This window comes from Trichechus manatus, unplaced genomic scaffold, assembly GCF_000243295.1.
Source record: "Trichechus manatus latirostris isolate Lorelei unplaced genomic scaffold, TriManLat1.0 scaffold00015, whole genome shotgun sequence".
Classification (NCBI taxonomy): Eukaryota; Metazoa; Chordata; class Mammalia; order Sirenia; family Trichechidae; genus Trichechus; species Trichechus manatus.
In genome coordinates this window covers 15,831,163-15,855,987 of record NW_004443951.1, presented here as the reverse complement: position 1 = coordinate 15,855,987, position 24,825 = coordinate 15,831,163, and the positions used below count along the sequence as shown (strand labels likewise).

The 24,825-nt window shown below is 38.5% G+C and overlaps 1 protein-coding gene across 12 annotated transcripts in view; it reads right to left on the bottom strand.

The window, feature by feature from the left end:
* SCMH1 (Scm polycomb group protein homolog 1) overlaps window positions 1–24,825 on the bottom strand; it is a 240,650-nt gene that overhangs the window by 97,810 nt on the left and 118,015 nt on the right. For all 12 annotated transcript variants that reach the window (XM_023727153.1, XM_023727151.1, XM_023727152.1 and 9 more), the window contains 2 exons: window positions 14,575–14,663; window positions 9,061–9,304 (listed from right to left, as the gene is read on the bottom strand). In XM_023727153.1, coding sequence (XP_023582921.1) covers window positions 9,061–9,304; window positions 14,575–14,663 — 333 coding nt within the window. The remainder of the gene's footprint in view (window positions 1–9,060; window positions 9,305–14,574; window positions 14,664–24,825) is intronic.

Below are 24,825 nucleotides of genomic sequence, written 5' to 3'. Positions count from 1 at the left end.
TTCAGCCAAAGATTAGACAGGCCCATAAAACAAAACGAGACTAATTGGGCACACCAGCCCAGGGGCAACGATGAGAAGGCAGGAGGGGACAGGAAAGCTGGTAATCGGGAACCCAAAGTAGAGAAAGGAAGAGTGTTGATACGTCCTGGGGTTGGTAACCAATGTCATGAAACAGTAAGTGTATTAATTGCTTAATGAGAAGCTAGTTTGCTCTGTAAATTTTCATCTATAGTAGTATAAAAAAAATTAAAAAAAGAAAATACAGCATTACTATTTTATTCAACAAATATTGAATAATCACTATGTACCAAGTTCTAGGAATATAAAGATGCAGTTAATGAATTAGTTCCATTTAACATGGAGTACAGGTAGAAACTTCCTAGATATGGCGGAAAGAAGAATTTTAATTCCCTCATTAGTGTTTATGCTGAAAACCTAAAATTATTTTACATGTTGTGGGAGTTAACTGTTAAATAAATGAACAAAATAAATGTAATAGGTGTTAAAATTTAAGACCATACATTTTGGCTTTTTTACAAAAAAAAATATGGCCCCTCCCCTAATATTCTTATCCTTCCTACAACTTTGTCACAGCCTCAATTCTACCTCTCACCTGGAAGAAATATTACAATAGCTTGCTTTTATCTCTGCCTATAGCTTCTATTGTCAAAAATGAAAAGGAGGGCATAAACATTGATATCCTAGGCATTAGTGAGCTGAAATGGACTGGTACTGGCCGTTCTGAATCAGACAATCATATGGTCTACTATGCCGGGAATGACAACTTGAAGAGGAATGGCATTGCAATCATCTTCAAAAAGAACTTTTCAAGATCTATCCTGAAATACAACGCTGTCAGTGATAGGACAATATCCATATGCCTATAAGGCAGACCAGTTAATATGACTATTATTCAAATTTATGCACCAACCACTAAGGCAAAAGATGAAGAAACTGAAGATTTTTACCACCTTCTGCAGTCTGAAATTGATCGAATATGCAGTCAGGATGCATTTGATAATTAGTGGTGATTGGAATATGAAAGCTGGAAACAAAGGAGAAGGATCAGTAGTTGGAAAATATGGCCTTGGTGATAGAAATGATGCCAGAGATCGCACTACAGAATTTTAAGAGATCAATGACTTCATTGCAAATAGCTTTTTTCAACATAAGAGGCGCTATACACGTGGACCTCACGAGATGGAATACACAGGAATCAAACTGACTGCATCTGTGGAAAGAGATGATGGAAAAGCTCAATATCATTAGTCAGAACAAGGCCAGGGGCCAACTGCGGAACAGACCATCAATTGCTCATATGCAAGTTCAGGTTGAAGCTGAAGAAAATTACAAGTAAAATTTTGCTGAAGATCATTCGAAAGCGGCTGCAGCAGTACATCAACAGGGAACTGTTAGAAATTCAAGCCAGATTCAGAAGAGGACATGGAATCAGGGATATCATTGCTGATGTCACATGGATCCTGGCTCAACACAGAGAATACCAGAAAGATGTTTACATGTGCTTTATTGACTATGCAAAGCCATTTGACTGTGTGGATCATAACAAATTATAGATAACATTGCGAAGAATGGGAATTCCAGACTTAACTGCGCTCAAGAGGAAACTACATAGATCAAGAGGCAGTCGTTTGAGCAGAACAAGGGATACTGTGTGCTTTAAAGTCAGGAAAGGTGTGTGTCAGGGATGTATCCTTTCACCATACTAATTCAATCTGTATGCGCAGAAAATAATCCAAGAAGCTGGACTATATGAAGAAGAGCAGGGCATCAGGATTGGAGGAAGACTCATTAACAACCCTCATTATGCAGATGACACAACCTTGCCTGCTGAAAGTGAAGAGGACTTGAAGCACTTACTGATGAAGATCAAAGATCACAGCCTTCAGTATGGATTACACCTCAACATAAAGAAAACAAAAATCCTCACAGCTGGACCAAGAAGCAACATATGATAAGCAGAGAAATGATTGAAGTTGTCAAGAATTTCATTCCACTTGGATCCACAATCAACATCCATGGAAGCAGCAGTCAAGAAATCAATCATTGTATTGCATCGGGCAAATCTGCTGCAAAAGACCTCTTTCAAGTGTTGAAAAGCAAAGACATCACCCTGAAGACTAAGGTGTGCCATGGTGTTTTCAATCACCTCATATGCATGTGAAAGCTGGACAGTGAATAAGCAAGACCGAAGAAGAACTGATGCCTTTGAATTGTGGTGCTGGTAAAGAATACTGAATATACCATGGACTGCCAAAAGAAGAAACAAATCTGTCTTGGAAGAAGTACAACTAGAATGCGCCTCAGAAGCAAGGATGACAAGACTATGCCTCACATACTTTGGGCATGTTATCAGGAGGTATCAGTCCCTGGAGGAGGACATCATCCTTGGTAAAGCAGAGGGTCAGTGAAAAAGAAAAGAGGAAGACCCTCAACAAGATGCATTGACACAGTGACTGCAACAATGGAACAATGCTCAAGCATAACAATGATTGTGAGGATGGCGAAGGACTGGGCAGTGTTTTGTTCTGTTGTACATAGGGGCGCTATGAGTTGGAACTGACTCAATGGCACCTAACAACAGCAACTCTAGCTTCTGGAAGCCACTCCTCTTTCACTGTTGCCAGAATGGTTTCTCTAAAACACAAATCTGACTGGTAACTTCATACTTAAAGCCTATGCAATGGCTCTCATTGCTCCTAGGGTAAAGACTCAGATCCTTAAAATAGTCTACAAGGGAAGCTGTGCATTTCCTGTGCCTTCCTCTCCAGCCTTATCTCTTTCTGGTCTTCTACCTATACCCTACAATCTAGCCATTTAAATATTTTTGAGTTCCTCAACCACACTTTTTTTTTTTAAACCTCTGGGCCTTAGCTCGTCTGTTCCCACTACTAGCTAGAACTTTCTTCAGGTTTCAGCTTAGATGTCACTTCATTCAAAAGCCTTCTTGGACCTCCAACCCACAACTCCTCCAATTTAGGTTAGGGGTCCTTCTGTACTTTATTATCCAATGTTGAACTTCTCTAGTAGTCTATAATCTGACAAAACTACAAACTCTAAAGCCACAATTCCCATCAACTGGTCCAATGACTAGCACTTAGTAGTAACTTGATAGTTAGAACTTGGACAGATAAATGGACAAAGAAAATCCAACAGTTTACCAGTTAACCTACATGCTGTGACCCATAGGTTAGCCTGGGTTATGTTATTCTTGCCTCTACCCTAGTTTTTCCCTCCATAGTCTAGGGTTACAATTTAACCAACTCTCTTTTTGACACAGAATTCCAAAGTAGTATAGCATAATTTCCTACATAGTTTTACAACAAGGAAGAGAACATTCATAAGTATGGAAAACACTTTTTTAAACACTTCAAAGAAAAACAGAAAAATGGAAGAGACATTCTGGAAGTTTTCTTTTTAAGCATCAAACTCTTATCCTCCAGACCAGGGTAAGACTCCTGCATATCAACCATAGCACTTAGTCAGGAATGGGTCAGTATTTGTACAACGAAACCTGTCACACAGGTGGAAAGGGTAGACTGAGGGGGCAGAGGGCTGGCTGACCATGTATTCTAACAGTTGTGCTCAAGAGCAGCACTCCACTGAACTCCCATATTTGTTATCGGACCCAGTTTACATTATATGAAGTCATAGGAGGCTGATGTATAATCTGGAGTAGCAATATATTAATTTAAATAAAAATATAAATGAGCTTGGATCTCATGTTCTCTTCCTGTTATAAAACTACATAGAAGCTAAACTATAATCTGAAACTGGCTTGTCCAGCCTAACATCAGAACAAGGAGGTTAAGTGAATTATGATGCTAATGGGCTGATAAGCAGGCTGGTGGTGCAATGGTTAAGCGCTTGGCTGCTAACTGAAAGACTGGCAATTTGAACCCACCCAGTGGCTCTGTGAGGGAGTCCTGGTGATCTGCTTCTGTGAGGATTATAGCCAAGAAAACCCTATGGGGGCTGTTCTACTCTGTCACATGTGGTCACTATGAGTTAGAATTGACTCAACGGCACCCAACAACAACAATGGCCTCATTAGGATCAAGGTCATGCTAAGTGGTCCAAACTCTTATTTTGTTTTTTAAATTTCAAAAGCAAGGCTGCATGCTTCTGTTTCAGTTCTATTCTATGTCACAAAAAAGTAATAGGTTATACCATACTTTTTCTTTCCTATTTCATATCGGGATCTGGAGGTCAAAATCCAGGGCTCAAATGATGCTTTGAAGAAGAGAGCCCAAAGGAGACTGGGGAAGAGGATAAGGGGAGACATGTGAAGGCAATATGGCTCAAAGTGATGTTGGTCCTGATAGCTGGCCCTACCAAAACATCTCCGCGGTCTCTCCCTGTAGACGCAAATACCAACAGATCCGTATCACTTAATTCTCCGAGCTTTAGTTTTCTCATAAATGAAATATATCTGAATATAATTATACCTAGTTCAGAGTTATCAGAAGGGTAAAATGAAATAATGTCTTTAAAAGATCGTTAAATGAATATTAGTATTTTTTCCTATTTGCTGCAAGAAACAATCTCATCTTATTTTGAATTTTTTAACATTTGCACAGTAACAACCAGAAGGTAGGAAGGAAGGAGATGGTATGATCAGAAAGAGAAAGAGGCTCACACACAGAGAACATCTTGTTTTGTGAAAATGAGTTGAGTAACCACATTTTTTCCACAGTATGTCACCTGCTCCTTAGCCAGGACACTAAGATGGCTGAATCTCTGCTGTTCCTGAAAGCTACACTGTAGGACCTACTGAGGATATGAGATGGGGGAAAAGGGAATAGTTGAAGGAAACAACCTGGCTAGTGGAATGATGACTGAAGGACTTGATCTGGAAAAAGGTCTCTCTCAACCTTCTGAGCCTGGTACCTCTGGTGATCTTCTATTAAAAATCAGTCTCCAGAGAGACACAAAAGAGGAGGGGAAAACAGCAAACTCCTCTGAAAGCTTCAACCACAGATTGAGTCGCATTTCTTATCAGCATGGTGTGTAGTCAGGAAGGAATGCGTGTCCAGCAATTCCTGGACACAAGGACTCTCAGCTCTTCTGGCTCTGGAGAACAGCCTAACTGCTCTAGGAGATTTACCAGTCAGAATAGCAGAGAATTCTCTAGGCAAGAAAGTGAGAAAGTCAGACTACTAACTGAATTAAACCTGGAACACCAAAGCATATCATGTTTTGGCTTCAAGTAAACAAAAGTGACTCCACCACCACTGCCAAGGCATCTCTCTTCTTGCTATTTCCAGAGAGTTATCCTCTCACAGGGCCTGCAGGGGCGGTAATGGATTTCCCATACCAACCCCAGGGCACTTCTTTCTTGAAGCATAGAGGAGTGGCACTTTTCTGAGCCAAGAAGTATGTCTCGCCCCATCCTACCCTAATTTACCTCCATCTCTGTGTTACTATCTTAATCCAAGCAACCCTAATCTCTTCCTTCTTCCATAGTTACTAGTGTACAACCTATTCTCCACAGAACAGCCCAAGTGATTTTAATAGCAGCTTTATTGACATATAATTCACATACCATAAAATTCACCCTTTTGAAGTGTACAATTCAGTGGTTTTTAGTATCTTCACAAGGTTGTGAAAACATCTAATTTTAGAGCATCTTTATTGCCTCCAAAAAAAAACCATACGCATTAGCAGTCACTCCCCATTTCCCCTCAGCCCAGCTCCTGGCAACTGCTAATCTATATATGTCTCTATGTATTTGCCTATTCTGGACATTTCACGTAAATAGAATTATACCATGTATGGTCTTTTGTGACTGCCTTCTTTCACTTAGCATAATGTTTTTAAGGTACATCCATGTTGCAGTGGTATTAGTACTTCATTCTCTTCTATTGTTCAACAATACTTCATCATACAGATATACCACATTTTGTTTATTCATTCAGCAGCAGATGGACATTTGCAATGTTCCCACTTTGTGGCTATTATAAATGACGCTGTGATGAACATTCACGGATATGGCTTGTGTGGCTATATGTTTTCAATTCTCTTGAGTATATACCTAGGAGTAGAATTTCTGGGACACATCGTAACTCTAAGTTTAACATTTTGAGTAACTTCCAAGCTGTTTTCCAAAGTGGCTACAGCATTTTACAATCTCACCAACAATGTACGAAGGTTCCAATTTCTCCACATCCTCACCAACACTTGTTACTGTCCATCATTTAATTATAGCCATACTTATAGGTGTGAAGTGTCATCTCACTATATTTTGATTTGGATTTCCCTAGTGACTAATAAATAGGATTGCTATGACTCGGCATCGACTCGATGGGAATGGGTTTAGTGACTAATGAGGAGTCTCTGGGTGGTACAAACAGTTAAGTGCTAGACTACTAGCTGAAAGGTTGGCAGTTCAAACCCACCTAGACGCGCCTTGAAACATGGGCTTGGCTACCTGCTTCCGAAAAGTCATAACTTTGAAAACCCTGTGGAGCAGTTCTACTCTGAACACATGGGGTTGTCATGAGTTGGAATCGACTTGAAGGCAACTACCAATAGCAACAAACAACAGTGACTAATGACACTGAGCATCTTTTCATGTGCTTATTGGCCGTTGGTATATCTTCTGTGGAGAAATGTCTATTCAAATCCTTTGCCCATTTTTCATTTGGTTATTTTTTAATTGTTGAGTTGTGTTCTTTATATATCCTGGATACAAATCAAAGTGACTTTTAAAAGTAAATTAGATCTTGTCACTCCTAATAGTTCCCCAGTATATTTAGAATAAAATTAATCACTCTGGCTTACAATGCCCTACATAATTTGGCCCCTGTTAACTTCTCCAATACCATCTTGTACTATTCTCCCCCTCACACACTGCATTCTAGCTACACCAGCCGTCTTTCTGACCCTGAGACACCAAGTTCATTCATGACTCAGCACCACTGAGTCTTTTTCTTTGGCTGGCTCCTTCTCATCATTCAGGTCTCAATTCAAATATCACCTTTTCAGATAAATTTTCCTAAAAAGAAATTCTATCTAAAGAAGAAGCTCCCCTTCCAGAAAGGGGCACAGGAAACTTTTGGGCATAAGGGATATGTTCATTATCTTGATTGCAATAATGGTTTCATGGATGTATACATAAAACAACTGTTCAAATTCCACACTTTAAATATTTTAAATATGTGCGGTTTATTTTATGTCAATTATACCTCAATAAAGGGTCCCTGGGTGGCGCAAACAGTTAAGCAGTAGACCAGTAGCCGAAAGATTGGCGGTTTGAATGCACCCAGACACACCTTGGGAGATAGGCCTGATGATCTGCTTCTGAAATACCACAGCCTTGAAAACCCTAAGGAGCACAGTTCCACTCTGACACGCATGGGATTGTCATGAGTGGGAATCGACTCCGTGGCAACTAACAACAATACCTCAATAAATCTGTTAATAAAAAAGTTCCCTCAATACCCACACCTCCACTGTCACTATTGTATCATTCTCAATTGTTTTATTTCCTTAGGTGAAATTATCTTATTTCTGTCTATGGAAATTATCTATCTGAAATTATATATACTGTTTATTTCTTGATTTAAATGTTTACTGTCTGTCTTACCCCATTTGGGGAGGATAGTGGTAGTTCAGTGGTAGAATTCTTGCCTTCCATGCAGGAGATCTGGGTTTGATTCCTGGCCAAGGCACTTCATGCACAGTTACCACTCATCCGTCAGTGAAGGCTTGCATGTTGCTATGATGTTGAACAGGTTTCAGTGGCGCTTCCAGACTAAGACAGACTAGGAAGAAAGGCCTGGCAATCTCCTTCTGAAAATCAGTCAGTGAAAACCCTATGGATCACAATGGTCTGATCCACAACCAATTATGCGGACGGTGCAGGACCAGGCAGTGTTCCCTTCTGTTGTGCATGGGGTCCCCATGAGTTGGGGACCAACTCAATAGCAGCTAACAATAACAACACCCCACTAGAATGGAAGTGCCAAGAGGACAGGAACATTGCTCATCTTCTTCCCTGCTGTACCCTCAGCCTGGTTCACAATAGGTGCTCAATAAATATTTGGCAAATTGAATGAATGAATTCAACAGAGGTTTAGAAAAGAGACTCTCAAACCATAAAGTGACTTTCCACTCCCTCAGACTCACCAAAACTTTTAGACTTAAGGGGATGAGATTATTATGTTCTTTAAAAAGAGCGGTTATCTCAAAATTTTTCCTGGATCACCTCCACCATCATGATCATTAGAACTAACATGTACTGTTCAACTACTCTGTGGCACCATTCTAGTGCTTTACGTATACTCTCCCATTGCTAGTAATTATTCTTATAATGATGGCATTATAATAATGATAATATAGTATAATATATATTATGTAGTAATACTAAACATAAGAGTATATAATAACTATAATAATAGCAGCAGTAATACAATAAAAACATTGGTTTAGCACTTGCTATTTGCCAGATAAGCACTTTACCCATATAATCTTATTTATTCCTCACAATAACTTTATGAAGTAGGTATTCTTTTATAGATAAGGAATTTGAGGTTTAGAGAGGTGAATTAACTGCCCAAAGCCACATGGCTGGTAAAAGGCAGAGCTAGAACTCAAACTCTGTCTTACTTCAAAGCCCACGCTTTTTCCATTCTTCCACAGTGGTTCTCAAGCATTTTACAACACAAAGTTACTCCAGCTCATACATAAAGCCCATAAGGCCTGAGGAAGATGTCTACCTTGAGAATGACACAATTCAAACTCTCAGTGGGTTAGGGACAAAAGTAAGGGATAAGCTAGTTGCCTGAGAATAAGCCAGACTATTCAGAGCAAGGGATTTTCACATTATCCTAAGTTCTATGTGTGGCTTCATTTGACACTAAATTCTTACTGTTTCTGATTATCTCTGGCAGGTCTTGGTTTTTACCTAAACTGCTGGCCCCTGCCCCCTCTGCTTACTAGTAAGGTTAATGGGCAAAGATATGCTAACCATGAAAGACCTAGGTAATGTCCCTTATTATCTGAGTCCTGTTTCAAGGTGCCGCAGATGGGGGCCTTTACCTTTCGTGCCAGGTGGCTGTAGGTTGTCTCCAGTCAAAAAACACCAGCCCACAGGGAAGATGTCCCGGGAGTCGAAGCGGCACCAGTAGTCAAAGGCCCCTCGCCACCCATCAAAAGTGACAAGCACCTCTGAGCCCCGCACCTCCCCAATAGTGGCTGGGCAGATGAAATGAGGGTTCTTCCTGTCCACAGCTTCTAGCTTCATTCCCATTTTGAAGAAGTTGTGGGAAGGAGATGGTGGTTCCTAGATGAGAAACAGAAATACACAAACCTAGACACAAAGAGAGAGGCTATATGCCAGTAGACTGCTTCTATCTCATTTGGATGATTAAAAAGTGACTGTGATTTATAATGGAGATTTAGTCTTTCTTTTAAATGAATTTCAAACTATAACAAAGTATTACTTTGTTAATCCTACCATTTTCGCTGACATCTTTGCTTCAGATCTTCTTTTTTTTTTAAAGAAATAAAAGATTACAAATAAAGTTGACTACTTTGTGCTCTTCCTGCATTCAATTTCCCGTCCACCTACCCCAGAGGTAAACTATTACCCATGCATGTTTTTATACTTTACTACATATGCACATGGAGCCCTGGTGGTGCAGTGGTGCAGAGGTTAAGCATTCGCCTGCTAACCAAAAGGTCAGCAGTTTGAATTCACCAGCTGCTCCTTGGAAACCCTACGGAGCAGTTTTACTCTGTCCTACAGGGTCGCTATGAGTCTGAATCGACTCGCTGGCAATGGGTTTGGTTTTTGGTTTACATATGTACATGTCCATTTGCATGCTTTTAAATTTTATACAAATGGTATCATATTGTACATATCACTCTATAATTTTTTGTTGTTTGATATATTTTTCAGATTTACCCACGTTGATGAATTTAGCTCCAGTTTATCTAAACTGATGAATAGCCTTCTATTCTATGTATATAGCAGGACTTCTTCATTTTCTTTTGATGGACATTTAAGGTTGTTTCCAGTTGTATACTACTTCAGAAGAGTTTTAATTAATATTCTGACACTTGTTCCTTTATACACACGTAGGAGGGTTTCTCTAGGATATATACCTTAGGAGCAGAATTTCTGGGTTGTGGGATAGATATAAACGAGCCTTGGTGGCACAGTCGCTAAAGCACTCAGCTAACTGAAAGGTGGGTGGTTTGAACTCACCAGCTGCTCCAAGGGAGAAAGATGTGACAGTCTGCTTCCGTAAAGACGTACAGCGTTGGAAGCCCTAGGAGGTAGTAGTTCTACTCTGTCTTATAGGGTTGCTATGAGTTGGAATGGACTTGATGGCAGTGGGTTTGGTTTGGTTTTGGTGGCACAACAGTTAAGCGCTCAGCTACTAACCGAAAGGTCAGTGGTTCAAACCCACCAGCTAATCTGCAGGAGAAAGATGTGGCAATCTGCTTCTGTAAAAATTACAGCCTTGGAAACTCTATGTTCTACTCTGTCCTATACAGTCGCTATGAGTCGGAATCAACTTGATGGCAATGGGTGTGGTTTAGGATGGGTTTTAGGATAGATACATAAGGAGCCCTGGTGGCACAAAGGTTAAGCGCTTGGCAGCTAACCTAAAGGTTGGCAGTTTGAATCCACCAATGGCTCCCCAGGAGAAAAGTCCTGGCAATCTGCTCCGGTAAAGATTACAGCCTAGGAAATCCTATCGAGCAGTTCTACTCTGTCCTATAGAGTTGCTACGAGTTGGAATCGACTGGATGGCAGGACAGATATTTGCATCTTCTGCTTTACTAAATATTGTTAAATTGTACTCCAAAGCAATGGTAACACTGTACATTCTTACCAGGAGGCTGGAAAATTCCTGGGTGCCGATTTGTAATAGATCAAGTTTCCAAATATGTGTTGTACTCACTATTCTCTTCCTTTGGTTTTACTATCTAATCTTGTATCAACAACATAGTCTTATTAAATGGCCATCTGGCAGGAAAAGTCTCCCTACTTTGCCATTCTTCAGTGTTGTTTTGGCTATTCTTTCTCCTTGATATTTCATATGAATTTTAAAATCAGCTTTTCAAATTCTACCAAAAAGCTCTATTAGGATTTTGACTGGAATTGCAATACATTTCTAGGTTAATTTAGGAAGCAATAACCTTTGTATGATATTGAGCCTTTCCATACAAGAACATGACAGTCTTTTTCATTTGTTAAGTCTTTTTCAATATAGATGTCTTCTTTAATACAGATTTTTAAAATTCCTCTATAAACACCTCATGCTTCTTATTAACATTTCTTCTAGGTATATTAAAATTTTATTGCTATCATAAAGTATCTTTCAAAATTTTTATTTTCCAAACCTTATTTGTAGTTAAATAGGAATGTAATTGATTTTTTAAAAACTGATCAGTTGATTTGATACTGGTTTGCTTACGCTTATTGATAGACCAATTTTTTGTATCTACTTGATTTATCAAGTATTGAGAGATATGTATTAAAAATTTCCCTAGTGATTGTGGATTTTTCATTTTTTCCATGTAATTCTGTCAAACTTTCTTTACATACTTTGAGGTTATTTTTTTTAGGAGCATGTGCATTTATAACTAATTTATCTTTTTGGTGAACTATACTTATTTCTTATTAGGTAATGACCTCTTTAATGTTTTTTAGCATCAAAGTTGTCTTTGTCTGATTTTAGTACAGTTAACATCAGTTTTGTTTTGATAAAGGTTTGCCTGGCTTATCTTTCATATTCCTTTACTTTGAACACTTTTATGTCGTATGTTTTAGGATTGTCTTTTGTAAACAGCATATAGCTAGATTTAAAAAAAATCTAATCTATGTCTAACTAAACTGGTGAGTTAAGTGTTAACTGATGTATTTAGATTTATTACAGCTGTCTTATTGTCTACATTTCTATTTAACCTGATTTTTCAAGGTTCTTTTTCCTTTTCAATCAATTGAATTTTCTTCCCTTTCTCCCCTTCTACTGATTCAGAAGTCAACCATCTTATTTATAGTCCTTTAGTGGATTCCCTTAAGATTTTAACTGCATATTTGATATAACAAAATCTAAAGCTCTTATTTATCTCTGATCCCAAACAAGACAAGAACCTTAGAATATTTTAACTACTCCTAAATTACATAGGTATTTGATAACTTAGTTTCACACTGCTATCCTGCCAGTTAATTACTTTTGTTATTATGATTGGTTTATACAGTTACAGGCAATGCTTGATTAGCTTTACTCACATGTTAACTAGTATCTTTCCTCACCATTACTTCTTGCATCTCATTCTTACTTTCCAGGTTCAATTACCTTATTCCTGAAATACATTCTTCCAATTGTCCTTTCACTGATTATGTTAATATCCACTCATATTGGTTTGTTTGAAAATATTTTGATTTTACCCTCATTTTGAAATAATAGTGTAACTACAGAATTCAAGATGGACAACTATTTTCTCTCAGTACTTTGAAGATAATATTCCATTATCTTCTAGTCTGCACTGCTGTGGTCAAGAAATGTGCTGTTAGCCCAACTGTATCCTTTAAAGGATCCTGTTTCATAGCTTGCTCAGATCTCCTCTTTTGCTTTTAGTTTTCTATAGTTATACCCTGATGTTTTAAGGTATGTATTTATCTTTAATACACACTCTGGAAAATTCTGTCATTATCTTTTCAAATATTGCCTCTCCTCTATTCTTTCTAATTAATCTTTCTGGATTTCCCTGTTCAGCATACACTGGGCCTTCTATTATTCTCCTAGTCCCTTACCTTCTCTTTAGTATTTTCCATCTCTTTTTCTCTCTGTGAAGCATTCTCGGTAATTTCCTTACACATGTCTTTCTGTTAATAATTCTTTATCTATGTCTAAGCTGTTTATTCACCTATTTTTTATTTCAATGATTGTTTCATTTCTAGATGTTGTATTTGCTTCTCTTTTAAATCTGTTTAAAAAAGTAGTATTTTATATTTTTGTCATTTAAAAAAATTCCCTATTTTATTTCCTTCGTCGTTTTCCAATACTTAATTTATAATCTCTATCTGATACTTCTATTATCTGAAAGTCGTTGAGGTTACAATCTTACTGTCTGTTGTGTCTACTGACACCTCATCATCTTAGACTGTTTTCAGTGTTTTTGAGGGTTTTATACTTCTGGACTGAGTGCTCATCTTCAGTGGTACCCTGTCTTTGGGACTTCTGTTCAACCTGTGTTGAAAGCATATCCCTCGAGAGGTTTTGAGTTCGCTTCTGTAGGTACTCAGAAATATCTCCATATAACTTTGGGACTCTTAGACAATACAAGTAGTATATCTGAACCCTGGACTTACATGGGGGAAGACTGTTTTATCAGAAGAGATGACTCCATTCCCATTCCAACCGAGAGCCCAGGCAAAAAGTCTTTGTCATCAATGCAATAATCTTTTCATTAAGGGGTAAATTTTTGAGGGATCTGATCTGGTTTTTATGTGATAGTCTCAAGTCTATATCCCTGCCTTGCCTGGGCCCAAGGCCTCATCCTCTGTCCAACTGTGGCTGTTAAAAGACAAGATCCTCAGAAAGTAGAACTGGCAAAGCCCCTTTAAGGCAGCTGCGGATTTAGCGCACACATTTAATACTCTGGTTTTCCTTCTTCATTTTTGGTCTCTGGAAAATTCTCTCACTTTCTGTTAAGCTCAGCAAAGCATTTAAAGGTATACATATATATTTTTTCCTCCAGCACTTTGATGTGTTTTGTAATGAAACGGTTTTAAAGTTACTCAGTACATTTTATTCTGGGAACCAGAGCCTTCTCAAGATTTAAACTTAAATAACAGCATATGCAAACCTAATTCACTCCCCTTTACAGCGACTCTAACCTCATTAAAAGAAATCAGCTGACAGAAGACTGACTGCCTCATCCCTTGAGAAACAATGAAGAGCAAATACAGCTTTTGGATCCCTATTCCACCATTTACTAGCTATGTAATCTTGGGCAAGTTTTTTATTTAAAAGTATTTGTTTCCTTGGCTGTTAAATGAAAGTAATAATTCCTATTTCATAAGGTTAGTTGTGAGTATTAAATAAGGTAGTATATATAAATCCTTAAACATACTGTAGGTGCTCAAAAAAATGGTCTCCTTCCTCTCTCCCTGTTTAGAACATATAGAACTCCAGAATCTATAATAAGAATAGCTCCTTTATATTTATGTTACATTTTATATGTCTTACTAATAAACACATTTTAACTTCTTAACAACTCTGTGAGGTACACAGATCCCCACTTTATATACGATGTCAAAAGTCATTTAACAGTTTGCCCTAAGTGGACATAGCTTATTATTAGCAGAGCTAGGACCACAAACCAGGAATCCTAACTTACAGTCTAAGGTTATTCCTCCACGGATAACTGCTGCTTCACAAGGTACTGAACAAAATCCTTTTTCCAAACCAGTTTCTGAGAAATCTTCCTCAGGCCATAAATATAATGTAGACATCAGAGGCTCATTAATTGAGACTGTAAGCATTTGACCTTAAGCAGCTTAGAGCTGGTGATATTTGAGGGACACCATACCTTGTGGAAAATCCTGATGGGAGCCATCTCTGCTCCATTTAATGTCTTCAAAAGGAACATGGGCCAAGAGGAAGCATTCAGCCGAAATCCTGTAGCAAACATAACAGGCAACAGATGAAAAATATGTTTCAAAGGAAATGGCTATATCAAGTTCTCCCTTTGGAATCCAGCTACTACTGCCACAACCTACACTCACAGTTGTACGATCCTAGACTCTAAGGAAATAACTTAAAGGGTAAACAGAAGAAATGCCTCATTAGACAGGTGAGGAATATAAGGCATAGAAGAGGGAATGTAACTTGTCCAAGGTAATGCTGCAAAGTAAGTAGTGGGAGTATGCAAGCCTTGTTTCCTGACTCCAAGACAAATATTACAGAATATATAATGCCTAGAAAACTTTCTTTGAAAAATCAAAAAAAATGTGAAATAGGATTAACAGATACTTAGAAACGATACAGACAGCAGAGTATGAAAGGCGATATAATTATCTCTTCAAAAGAAACCAAATACGTCAACTGATATCTTTGATAACCAAATATTTTTTATTTACCTCAATACAATCTCACTATTTCTCTTTCCTCTCCCTTTCTCTGTTACACATACACACTCAAATACACACACCAAGTACAAAACACTTTGATATTCATTGTTTACTTAAACAACTAAGAATCAGGTGATAATGAAGATGGAAAAGATCATCCTACCCAGAAATTTTCATTTTCCAAAAGAGGAAAAACAAGCTTATACAGATTAATCGTCCATGGTCATTCAGCAAGTAAGAACCAGTAAGAATGTATTGTTTAATTAACGAATTGTAAGAATAAGATCATTATCATAGTTAGGTCTTCCAATTAGAGCTCCAAGTGCTTCCTTCAATTTGGCTTCAACTCTCCATCTGAGATACCAAATTCTAGTGCTTTTCAAAGGTCTCCCAACCTACCTCAGCCTTCCCATTCCTGATGAAAGAACAGACAGGCTGCACCAAAACTGCAGAGCTGGAAACAATAGCAACAGTATTTAATATTATTGAGTATTTTACTGTGTGCTATATACTGTCAATCCCTTTACACTGAAGATCTACTTAAATCCTAAAGATAACCCTATGAGATTATTAGATATTATCTTAATTTTATACCTGAGGGAAGAGGTACAGAGTTAAGTAAATTGCTTATGATTTTATAGTGAGCAAATAGCAAAGACAGGATTGAAACCCAGGCAATCTGACTCATGAACCACCACTCTTAACCACTACACAAACTGTTTCAATACACAGGTAAAATTTTTTAAAAAAAGGAAGTCAAAAGAGAGTTACCATCCCAGATGATTTAAACTTTTAATCCCAAAGCTGGTTAGGCTAAGCTATGCTTCCCAAGTTCAGAAGATTTCCTAGGATAGCTCATCCACAGCTACAGTGGCAATAGCCATATGGGCACTCCTATCATTCATTCTAAAACTGCCTTCACTTACTTTACTTGCCTGACTTTTTTCCTTTTGAAAAAGAACCTCCACCCTAATTCCTTATGAGTCGGTGGGGATGTCAATCACACGGCCCTATCTTTCTGGCCATGGGGTGGAAAATAATTTAAGCATGCCATTTAAGAGCGTCAGATTCCCAGTAGAACAAGGTGTGTGTGTGTATGTAATCCAAATTGGGTCAACTCTTTTCTGATACAGTATGGATGTTGGTGGAGAGTCTCTCTTTTCTCTGAGATTATGACTAGAAAGATGTGTATAGATTTGGCACTGTTACAGGGAGAACATACTTAAGAATAAATCCAAAGTAGAGAAAGAAATGGAGAGACATGATACTCTTTAAATCCCTGTCTCCAGACACATCCAACAACAGATAAATCCTTGGACTTCTTGGTTGTATGAGTTAATAACCCATCCATCCTCCCTTTTTCCCCTCTAAAATGGTTTGAGTTTCTGCAATCACAGCTAAAATAAAAATAATTAAATCCTTCCAGAAATTCAGGCCTGGTCTTTGTGGGGGAAAACAACTCTCCTTGGGTCAGTAAAGGGTGTAAGCAAGGCAAACCTAGTGCAGATTTGCCACGAACTGTTGAGTACTACTATGGATAAGGCAAAACAAGGCATAACTGTTCTAGAGAAGTGCTTCCTACACCTTGCTGAAAGTCAGGAGTAGGGTGGCATGACAGCAAAATTAGAGAATTCATGTTTCACGCCCTCAGTTCCCAGTGACTAGAAGGACCAGCAATGCAGCTCTCAAATCCATATTTTAGTAAGGGGCTACTAACGGGCCTCTAACTCATCTGGAACTTGAGGGGCTATAAAATTCTCTCAGCTTTGGTGACCCTTACAATAATATTAGTATAGTAGCTAATATGTATTGAATGTTTACCATGTATTAAATATTTAAAATGCAATTTCTCACTCAATATTTGAAATAATACCATGAGATAGCACTATTATTACCTCTAGTTTACAGATATTGAAACTGAAACTCATAGTAGTAGCTTGTCCAAGGTCACACTAGTAAGTGCATAGATACATTTCAACATATGATGGTCTTACTCCAGACCTCATAGTTCTTAATTATTATGTTTTACTACCTCCCAGAAAGCTCTGTGTTTACCCTTCTTTTAAAAGCCTACAAAAATCCAGCTCTAAAGAGCTTACAGGTGCTCCCAAAACTGTTGGACCAATGAATTAGCTAGGGTCCAGCTGTTTAAACTAACAGTGACTTGATGAAGCTCTAGACTTAAATGTAGATCCAACCCAAAACCAATTTCGACTCATAACGACCCTATACAATAGAGTAGAACTGCCCCATAGGGTTTCCAAGGCTATAAATCTTTATGGAAGCAGACTGCCAACTCTTTCTCCCACGGAGTTGCTAGTGGGTTCGAACCACAGTCCTTTAGGCTGGCAGCTGAGCACTTTTACCACTGCACCACCAGGGCTCCTCAAATGTAGGTCAGCAGGTCTATAATCTAATCATAGTTCACACACTCTTGTGGCAGGTAACAGAACAGCATTCACACCAGGAATCACATGTAGTGGGCCCCACTCCCCAACACTTCCATTGTCCTAATATAATAATTCCAAGCTTTGTGGGGTTCTTAGATTCTATGGATATCAAGATGATTCTGTGAAACTCCCAACTCACTCTCCCCTACCAAAGAAGCTTTGCATATAAATATATCTATAGTAATATGCCACTAACTCACTGTACAACTTTGGGCAACTCATTTCCACTTCCATGTTTCTGTTTTTGTCAGATGAGATACTAAACTAAAGCAGTGTTTCCGAACTTCAGTTTTACTGAGGACTAGTAATCTACTTACATTTCATCCTAAGGTGAGAAAACAAAAATAAAAACAAAAAGGAGAAGTGGAACTGGAAGAAAGGTGCTGAACAAACTGTCTTCCCTGAGGAAGAAGTGAGTACCCACCCTGATTGTATTTGGGAAGGACTCTCAGGATTCCTTTTAGTTTTGACAGGATTTTACAACCACTTCCCTGTTATACCCCCATACAAACACTCAAACACAAGTTAATTCAGGTTAATTTAATTGGGAGTGGGGTTATGACTAATCTTGAGATAGCTGATCTATAGATGTGGATAGGATTAGACGGTTCTGGCATCAATCAATGCCAGGAGCTTTGCTGCAGAGAAGAGGTAGTTCACTGAATATTTTTTAAATTACCTTTATAAAATAAGCATTTAAGCCACCATAGTCAAAATCACTTCTCTCTAAAATTTTGTTTCTTTCCCCACAAATTTTTATAATGTAGTTCAAAAAAATGAGACATGCATCTTTTCTAATCCCTCTTTCCATTGCAGGCCCTGGAGGCTACTTAGCAAATGAGAATGATCAGTGACAGAAACATACAAAGGGTTCCTTTCAAGCCAGTGTACCATAGTTACACCAGAGGTGTGATTAATTTTGCTGAGCAGGCAGTTTGTACTGGGATACTAACACAGTTCACTAGGGTTCTCACTAGATGCTAAGCTTCTGCTCTAGATGATCAGTTCTCAAACTTGGACACTGGAATCCCTTGAAGAGCATGAAAGAATACATCAGCCCCATCCTCAGAAATTCTGATTTACCTGATTTGAGGTAAGGCCTAGGCACTGAAATTTTTAAGAGCTTCTGAGATGGTTATAATGGGCAGCCAAGTTTGAGAACTATTGCTCCAGACAGCCCTGTTTAGAAGAAATAATCATAATCTTGAGCCAGAGAATAGCTCAGTAATAACATGGGGCTGTAAGGAAAAGGTTGGCAGCTTTGAGATAACTTGAGAATCATTCTATGTTACCACCATTTTTCCCTGGAGTACTCTGTAAGGGAGTAATCTCCCTTATGTGAACAGAACGCAAAAGAGACCATATAAAATTTTAATGGAGAAGAATGCTCTTCTACAGCAATGCTTCCCAAATAGACCATCCGCATTAGAGTCTTGGGGGAGTCATTTTACCATGCAGAATTCCAAGCCCCATTACCTAGAGATTCTGATTCGGCAACTCTGGGGAGAGATAAAGAGGTGGCCGGGGGAACGTGAACACACACTCATAAGTGTATAGCTACATATGTGTGTGTGTGTATTTGTATCTATATATAAAACCTTATTTTTTAAATTTTGAAAAAATTTAAACCTAGAGAAAAGTAGCAAAAGTAGTATAATGAACAATTATATACCCTTCACCTAGACTCAACAACTTAATTAACATTTTTCCACATTTGCTTTCCATCTATCTACATACTTTTCCCCCGAACCATGTGAAAGTCGCAGACATCATGACACTTTACGCCTAAAACTTCAGTATATTTGTTCTTAGAACAAGGACATTCTCCTACAAAACTACAATATTATCACACCTGCAAAATTTAATTAATTAACATAGTCAATATTAAAATACTCTCAATTGTCCCCAAATGTCCTTTATAGCTCTTGAATTTTAACAGAGTATTCAATCATGGATCATATATTGCATTTGGTTATGTTTCTTTCATCTGCTTTAACCTAGAATAGTCCTGTTGCTTTTCTTCTTTCAGTCTTTCATGACAGTGCCATTTTTGAAAAGTCTGGGCTAGCTGCTTTGTAGCACATCCCACAATTTTTTTTTCCTGATTGTTTCCTCATGATTACATTCACGCTAAATATTTTTTAACAAAGATACTACACAGATGATGTTGAGTACTTCTCATTGCATTCCTCAAGAGACACATAGTATCTGTTCGTCTAATTAATGAGGACACTAAATTTGATCACTTATTAAGAAGGGTGACTGTCTTAGTTATCTAGTGCTGCCATAACAGAAATACCACAAATGGATGGTTTTAACGAAGATAAATTTATTTCCTCACAGTCAAAGCAGGCTAAAAGTCCAAATTCAGGGTGTCAGCTCCAGGGGAAGGCTTTCTCTCTCTCGGCCTTCTCATCAGTGTTCCCCCAGACTAGGGGCTTCTCGGCGCAGGGACCCTGGTCCAAAGAACGCGCTCTGCTCCTGGCACTGCTTTCTTGATGGTATAAGGTCCCACTGTCTCACTGCTCACTTCTGTCTTTTATATCTCAAGAGACTGCCTCAGGACACAATTGAGTCTTGTAGATCAGGTCCTGCCTTACTAACACAACTGCCACCCATCCTCCCTCATTAACATCATAGAGGCAGGTTTACAACATACAGGAAAATCACACAGTACCAGGAATTATGGCCTAGCCAAACTGATACGCACATTTTTGGGGGGACATAATTCAAACCATGACAGTGACTAAGAGGTTTCTTCATTGTAATTTCCCTTTATAATTAATGGGTAATTGGTAGGGAGAAACTATGAGACTATGTCAATATCCTATCCTCCAACACCCTTTGACCCAATGTTTTTAATATTCATTGATTATCCTTGTCTGAATCAATTATTAAAATGGTGGTTGCAAAATGGGGATTCTTCTGTCAGTCTACATTTATTAACTGGCATTCTGTGAAGGCGATCTCTCTCCCCAACTTTGAAATTTTTTTCTTTGTGTATCACTATGGACCCATGGACGCTATTATCATCATTCTTTTTGATACTCAACTTGTTCTGATTTCAATCAGTCAGAGCCCCTTCAAGCTGGTAACTGTCCTTTTAATATGTCCCCATAATTTTTTGAGACTTCTTTGCTTTCTGGCATAATAGGATGTTCCAGATTTATCTTATATTTTCTCTTCTGCTCAGCCCTGGAAACAGTCATTTCTCTAAGAAATGAAAACACACACATACACACATATATATTAAAGTCAAGAGTTCATACTGATACCTTCAGTTTAAATTCAATACTGCAATGTTCATCCTTATCTTCCCTTGTTCCATATTGGTGTCGTATTTACAAATTTGCCCTATTTTAAATATATGCAAAGTAGTTTCATATTATTATGCCCAAACCACTAACATCAAGAAAAAGCCAGATTCTTTACAGTTCCAATTTTTCTTTAGAATATGCTCCATTAAGGGTGTACTGTGAAGGTTCTGTGTTAAAAAGTTATTTGAATTATCCCTCTGCCCTCACAAAATCTCCTTTCTCCTCCTAGAACTCGAAGGGCATGGGTCCTCCAATGTATCAATCCAGCACTCCACCAAGGAGAACGCACTTTAATAACCTCACTAAACGCTACTCTCGCAGAGGGAAGTCCCTCCTGCCATAAAAGAGGTGTTTTTGAACAAGTAGTAAGATGGACTTCTAAAGCATCCAGTATCACTATTCCTTGGAATGGGTTAGTCTGACATGAGTTCATCTTAGGACACCTAACAGACACCATAGAAAAAATTGCCAATTGGATTGGGAAAGCTATCAAGGAACAACAAAAAGCCATAGACTCCCTAGTGGGAATGGTCTTAGACCACTGTATTGCCTTAGATTATTTACTAGCTGAACAAGGCAGCATCTGTGCCCTCCAGAATACTTCTTGTTGCATGTATGTTAACACTTTATGCCTAGGTGAAACCAATGTCCGAGAAATTTTCCAACAAGCAGCTTGGCTACATCAGTTCAAGTAAAACCTCGTCTCCTCATTTTAACCCCAAAATGGTAAGCAGTTGGGTATCCACTTTGCTCAAAAGGGTTTGGCCAATAATAACCCCTGTATTAATTATTTTTGCCATTTGCCTTTTTGGACCCTGTCTCTTACAAGTACTTATGCAATTTATAGAACAAAAGTTAAGGGTCTCAGGCCTGAATATTCTTCACGGTTACAGACCCATCCCTCCTGAACCTGTACAAGCCAGACTTCCAGTTCTATGCAAGTGCCCCATCCAGCTCAAAGCAGTTACAGAAGAATGACCTTCGTTCCTACTTCCCAATGACAGTCATATTTGGAATGAACACCCAAATCCTGAAAAGAAAAGGAGGGGATGAGGCCGACAGCCTCTAGGCACCATTACCAACTCTCAACTTGTAAGTAGAGTAGCATAAGCCACCTCCCCTTCTAACTGGTTTTTCCGATGTTTTTTCAGGCAATCAGCCAACTTCCTGACCAACGTAAGAAAAATAAGAGGCTGGGGTCACAGACCACAGAACCAGTTAAGACCAAATCTGACCCACCTGACACGCACAGAACCATCAACCTCGTCCTCTGGATGACCCTAGAACTTTTGTCCCGCCAGATGGAACCAAACTTTAGCTGCCCAAGATTGGGAGAAGACTTTCAGAAGTGAAGGGTTCAAGCTTAAGATACAGTTTGAGATCACCACCCCCCCCCCACTTTTGGACTGAGCAAGGGCAAACGACAGAATCGCCCCGGGAACATCTTTTCGCACCCGACCAATCAACAACCCTGTTCCTCCCCGCCAGGACCCTTCCTCAGTTTTTGCCCCTAATAAAAGCTGTTTCAGCTATTGTTCAGGGAGCCATTGTGGTGACACAAGTCCCAGTGTGCTCCTTTGCTTGGCCAACTAAATAAAGCTTCTTTTGCTTTCAAAAAAAAAGTTACTTGAATTATTTTTCCCATGTGGTTATGATATCCATTTGACACACTGTTTACTGTGCTAGTTTCCATTTATAATCAATTTCACAGTTTGTGTTACTCAGTTTTTTGTTTAATTTTATTAAGTAAAACATTTACATAATTCAAAAGTCAAAATATAAAAGGGTATTCTCAGAGAAGCCTCACTCTCATCCCTATACTTTCCATCCTATTCCCAGACACTCCCAATAGATGACCTTTTCATTATTTTAACATTCCTCTCTTTTTACAAAAATAATTAAAAAAAATTTCACATATATGACTATATATGTGTATGTGCATGTACACATTTCTTCTTCTTTTCAAAAGAAAGCATATTATATTCACTCTTTTTCAACTTTTTCACATTAATGACATATCCCAGAAATCACTCCATATCAGTTATACAGATCTTCTCATTCTATTTTTATGGCTGCATGGTACTCCATTACGTGAATGGACTATATTACATTTAACCAATTTCTTATGGATGGACATTTAGGTTATTTATCATGCTTTACTACTAAAATAATACTGCAGTGAATAACTGTGTATATTGATTTATTTTTGTGACAGCGTTATCTTCATGATACGATTCCTAGAAGTGGGGTTGCTGGGTCAAATGGTAAGCGCTTATCCAGTTTTTCTCAGATACTGCTAAATTCTATGCCGTTTTTCTCTCCCATGAGGACTGCACTATTTTGCATATCCACCAATGAATAAGAGTGTTTGTTTCCCCACAGCCTTGCTAATGGTGTCCTCAAATCTTTGGATTTTGGTCAATCTGGTAACCCTGGTGGTGTAGGAAACCCTCCTGGTGTAGTGGCTAAGAGCTATAGCTGCTAACTGAAAGGCTGGCAGTTCGAATCCACCAGGCGCTCCTTGGAAATCCTATACGGCAGTTTTACTCTGTCCTATAGGGTCGCTATGAGTCAGAACCAACTCGACGGTAATGGGTTTGTTTTTTTTTTTGGAAAGTGAGGAAGGGTATCTCAGTGTGGTTTTAATTTGCATTTATATTATATGAGTGAAGTTAAGGATGTTTTCATATGTTTGGGGACCATTAGCACAACTTTTTCTGTGAACTGTCTGTTCATGTCTTAAGCCCCTATTTCCATTGGTTTTAGTCTTTATTAAATTTCAATTTATAAGTATTCTTTATAAATTAGGGAGATTAATCTTTTTTTATGATATATAGTTTATATTGCTGTTTTCAATTTCACTAATCTGCTATGAGTCGGAATCGACTTGACGGCAACCAGTTTGGTTTGGTTTTAATCTTCTGCAATGATTCCAATTAAAAAAAATGGCCAAACCCATTGCCATCAAGTCGATTCTGATTCATAGCAACCCTATAGGACAGAGTAGGACTGCCCCATAGGGTTTCCAAGGAGCAGCTGGTGGATTCGAACCGTCAACCTTCTAGTTAGCAGTCGAATGCTTAACCACTATTTCCAAGGAGCAGCTGGTGGATTCAAATTCCTGACCTTTTGGTTAGCACCCAAGTTCTTAACCACTGCACCACCAGGGCTCCTTAGAATGATGCCAATACTAATGTTATTGATCTCATTCATTTTATTTTTCATTTAAGATATATTTTCCACCTCTATAGTTCAGTTCTACCACCTGTCTGTCAGTTTGTCAGACTGTGGTTGCTTGCATGTTGCTGTGATGCTGGAAGCTATATCATCGGTATTTCAAATACCAGCAGGGTCACCCACGGTGGACAGGTTTCAGTGGAGCTTCCAGACTAAGACAGACTAGGATGAAGGACCTGACAAACTCATTCTTTAAAAAAAAAAAAAAAAAAGGCAAGTGAAAACCTTTCGAATAGCAGTGAAATACCGTCGGATATAGCACCTAAAGATGAGCCCCTCAGGGTAGAAGGCATTCAAAATACAACCAGGGAAGAGCTGTCTCTGAACTGCCGACCTTTTGGTTAGCTTCCTGAGCTCTTAACCACCATGCCACAAGGGCTCCTCTCAAAGTAGAGTCGACCTTAATGACATGGATGGAGTAAACCTTTTGGGACCTTCACTTGCTGATGGTGGCACAACTCAAAATGAGAAGAAACAACTGCAAACATCCATTAATAATCGGAATGTGAAACCGTACGAAGTATGAATCTAGGAAAATTGGTCATCAAAAATGAAATGGAACACATAAAGATCAACATCCTAGGCATTACTGAGCTGAAATGGACTGGTACTGGCCATTTTGAATCAGACAATCATAAGGTCTACTATGCTAGGAGTGACAAATTGAAGAGGAATGGCATTGCATTCATTGTAAAAAAAAAAAAAA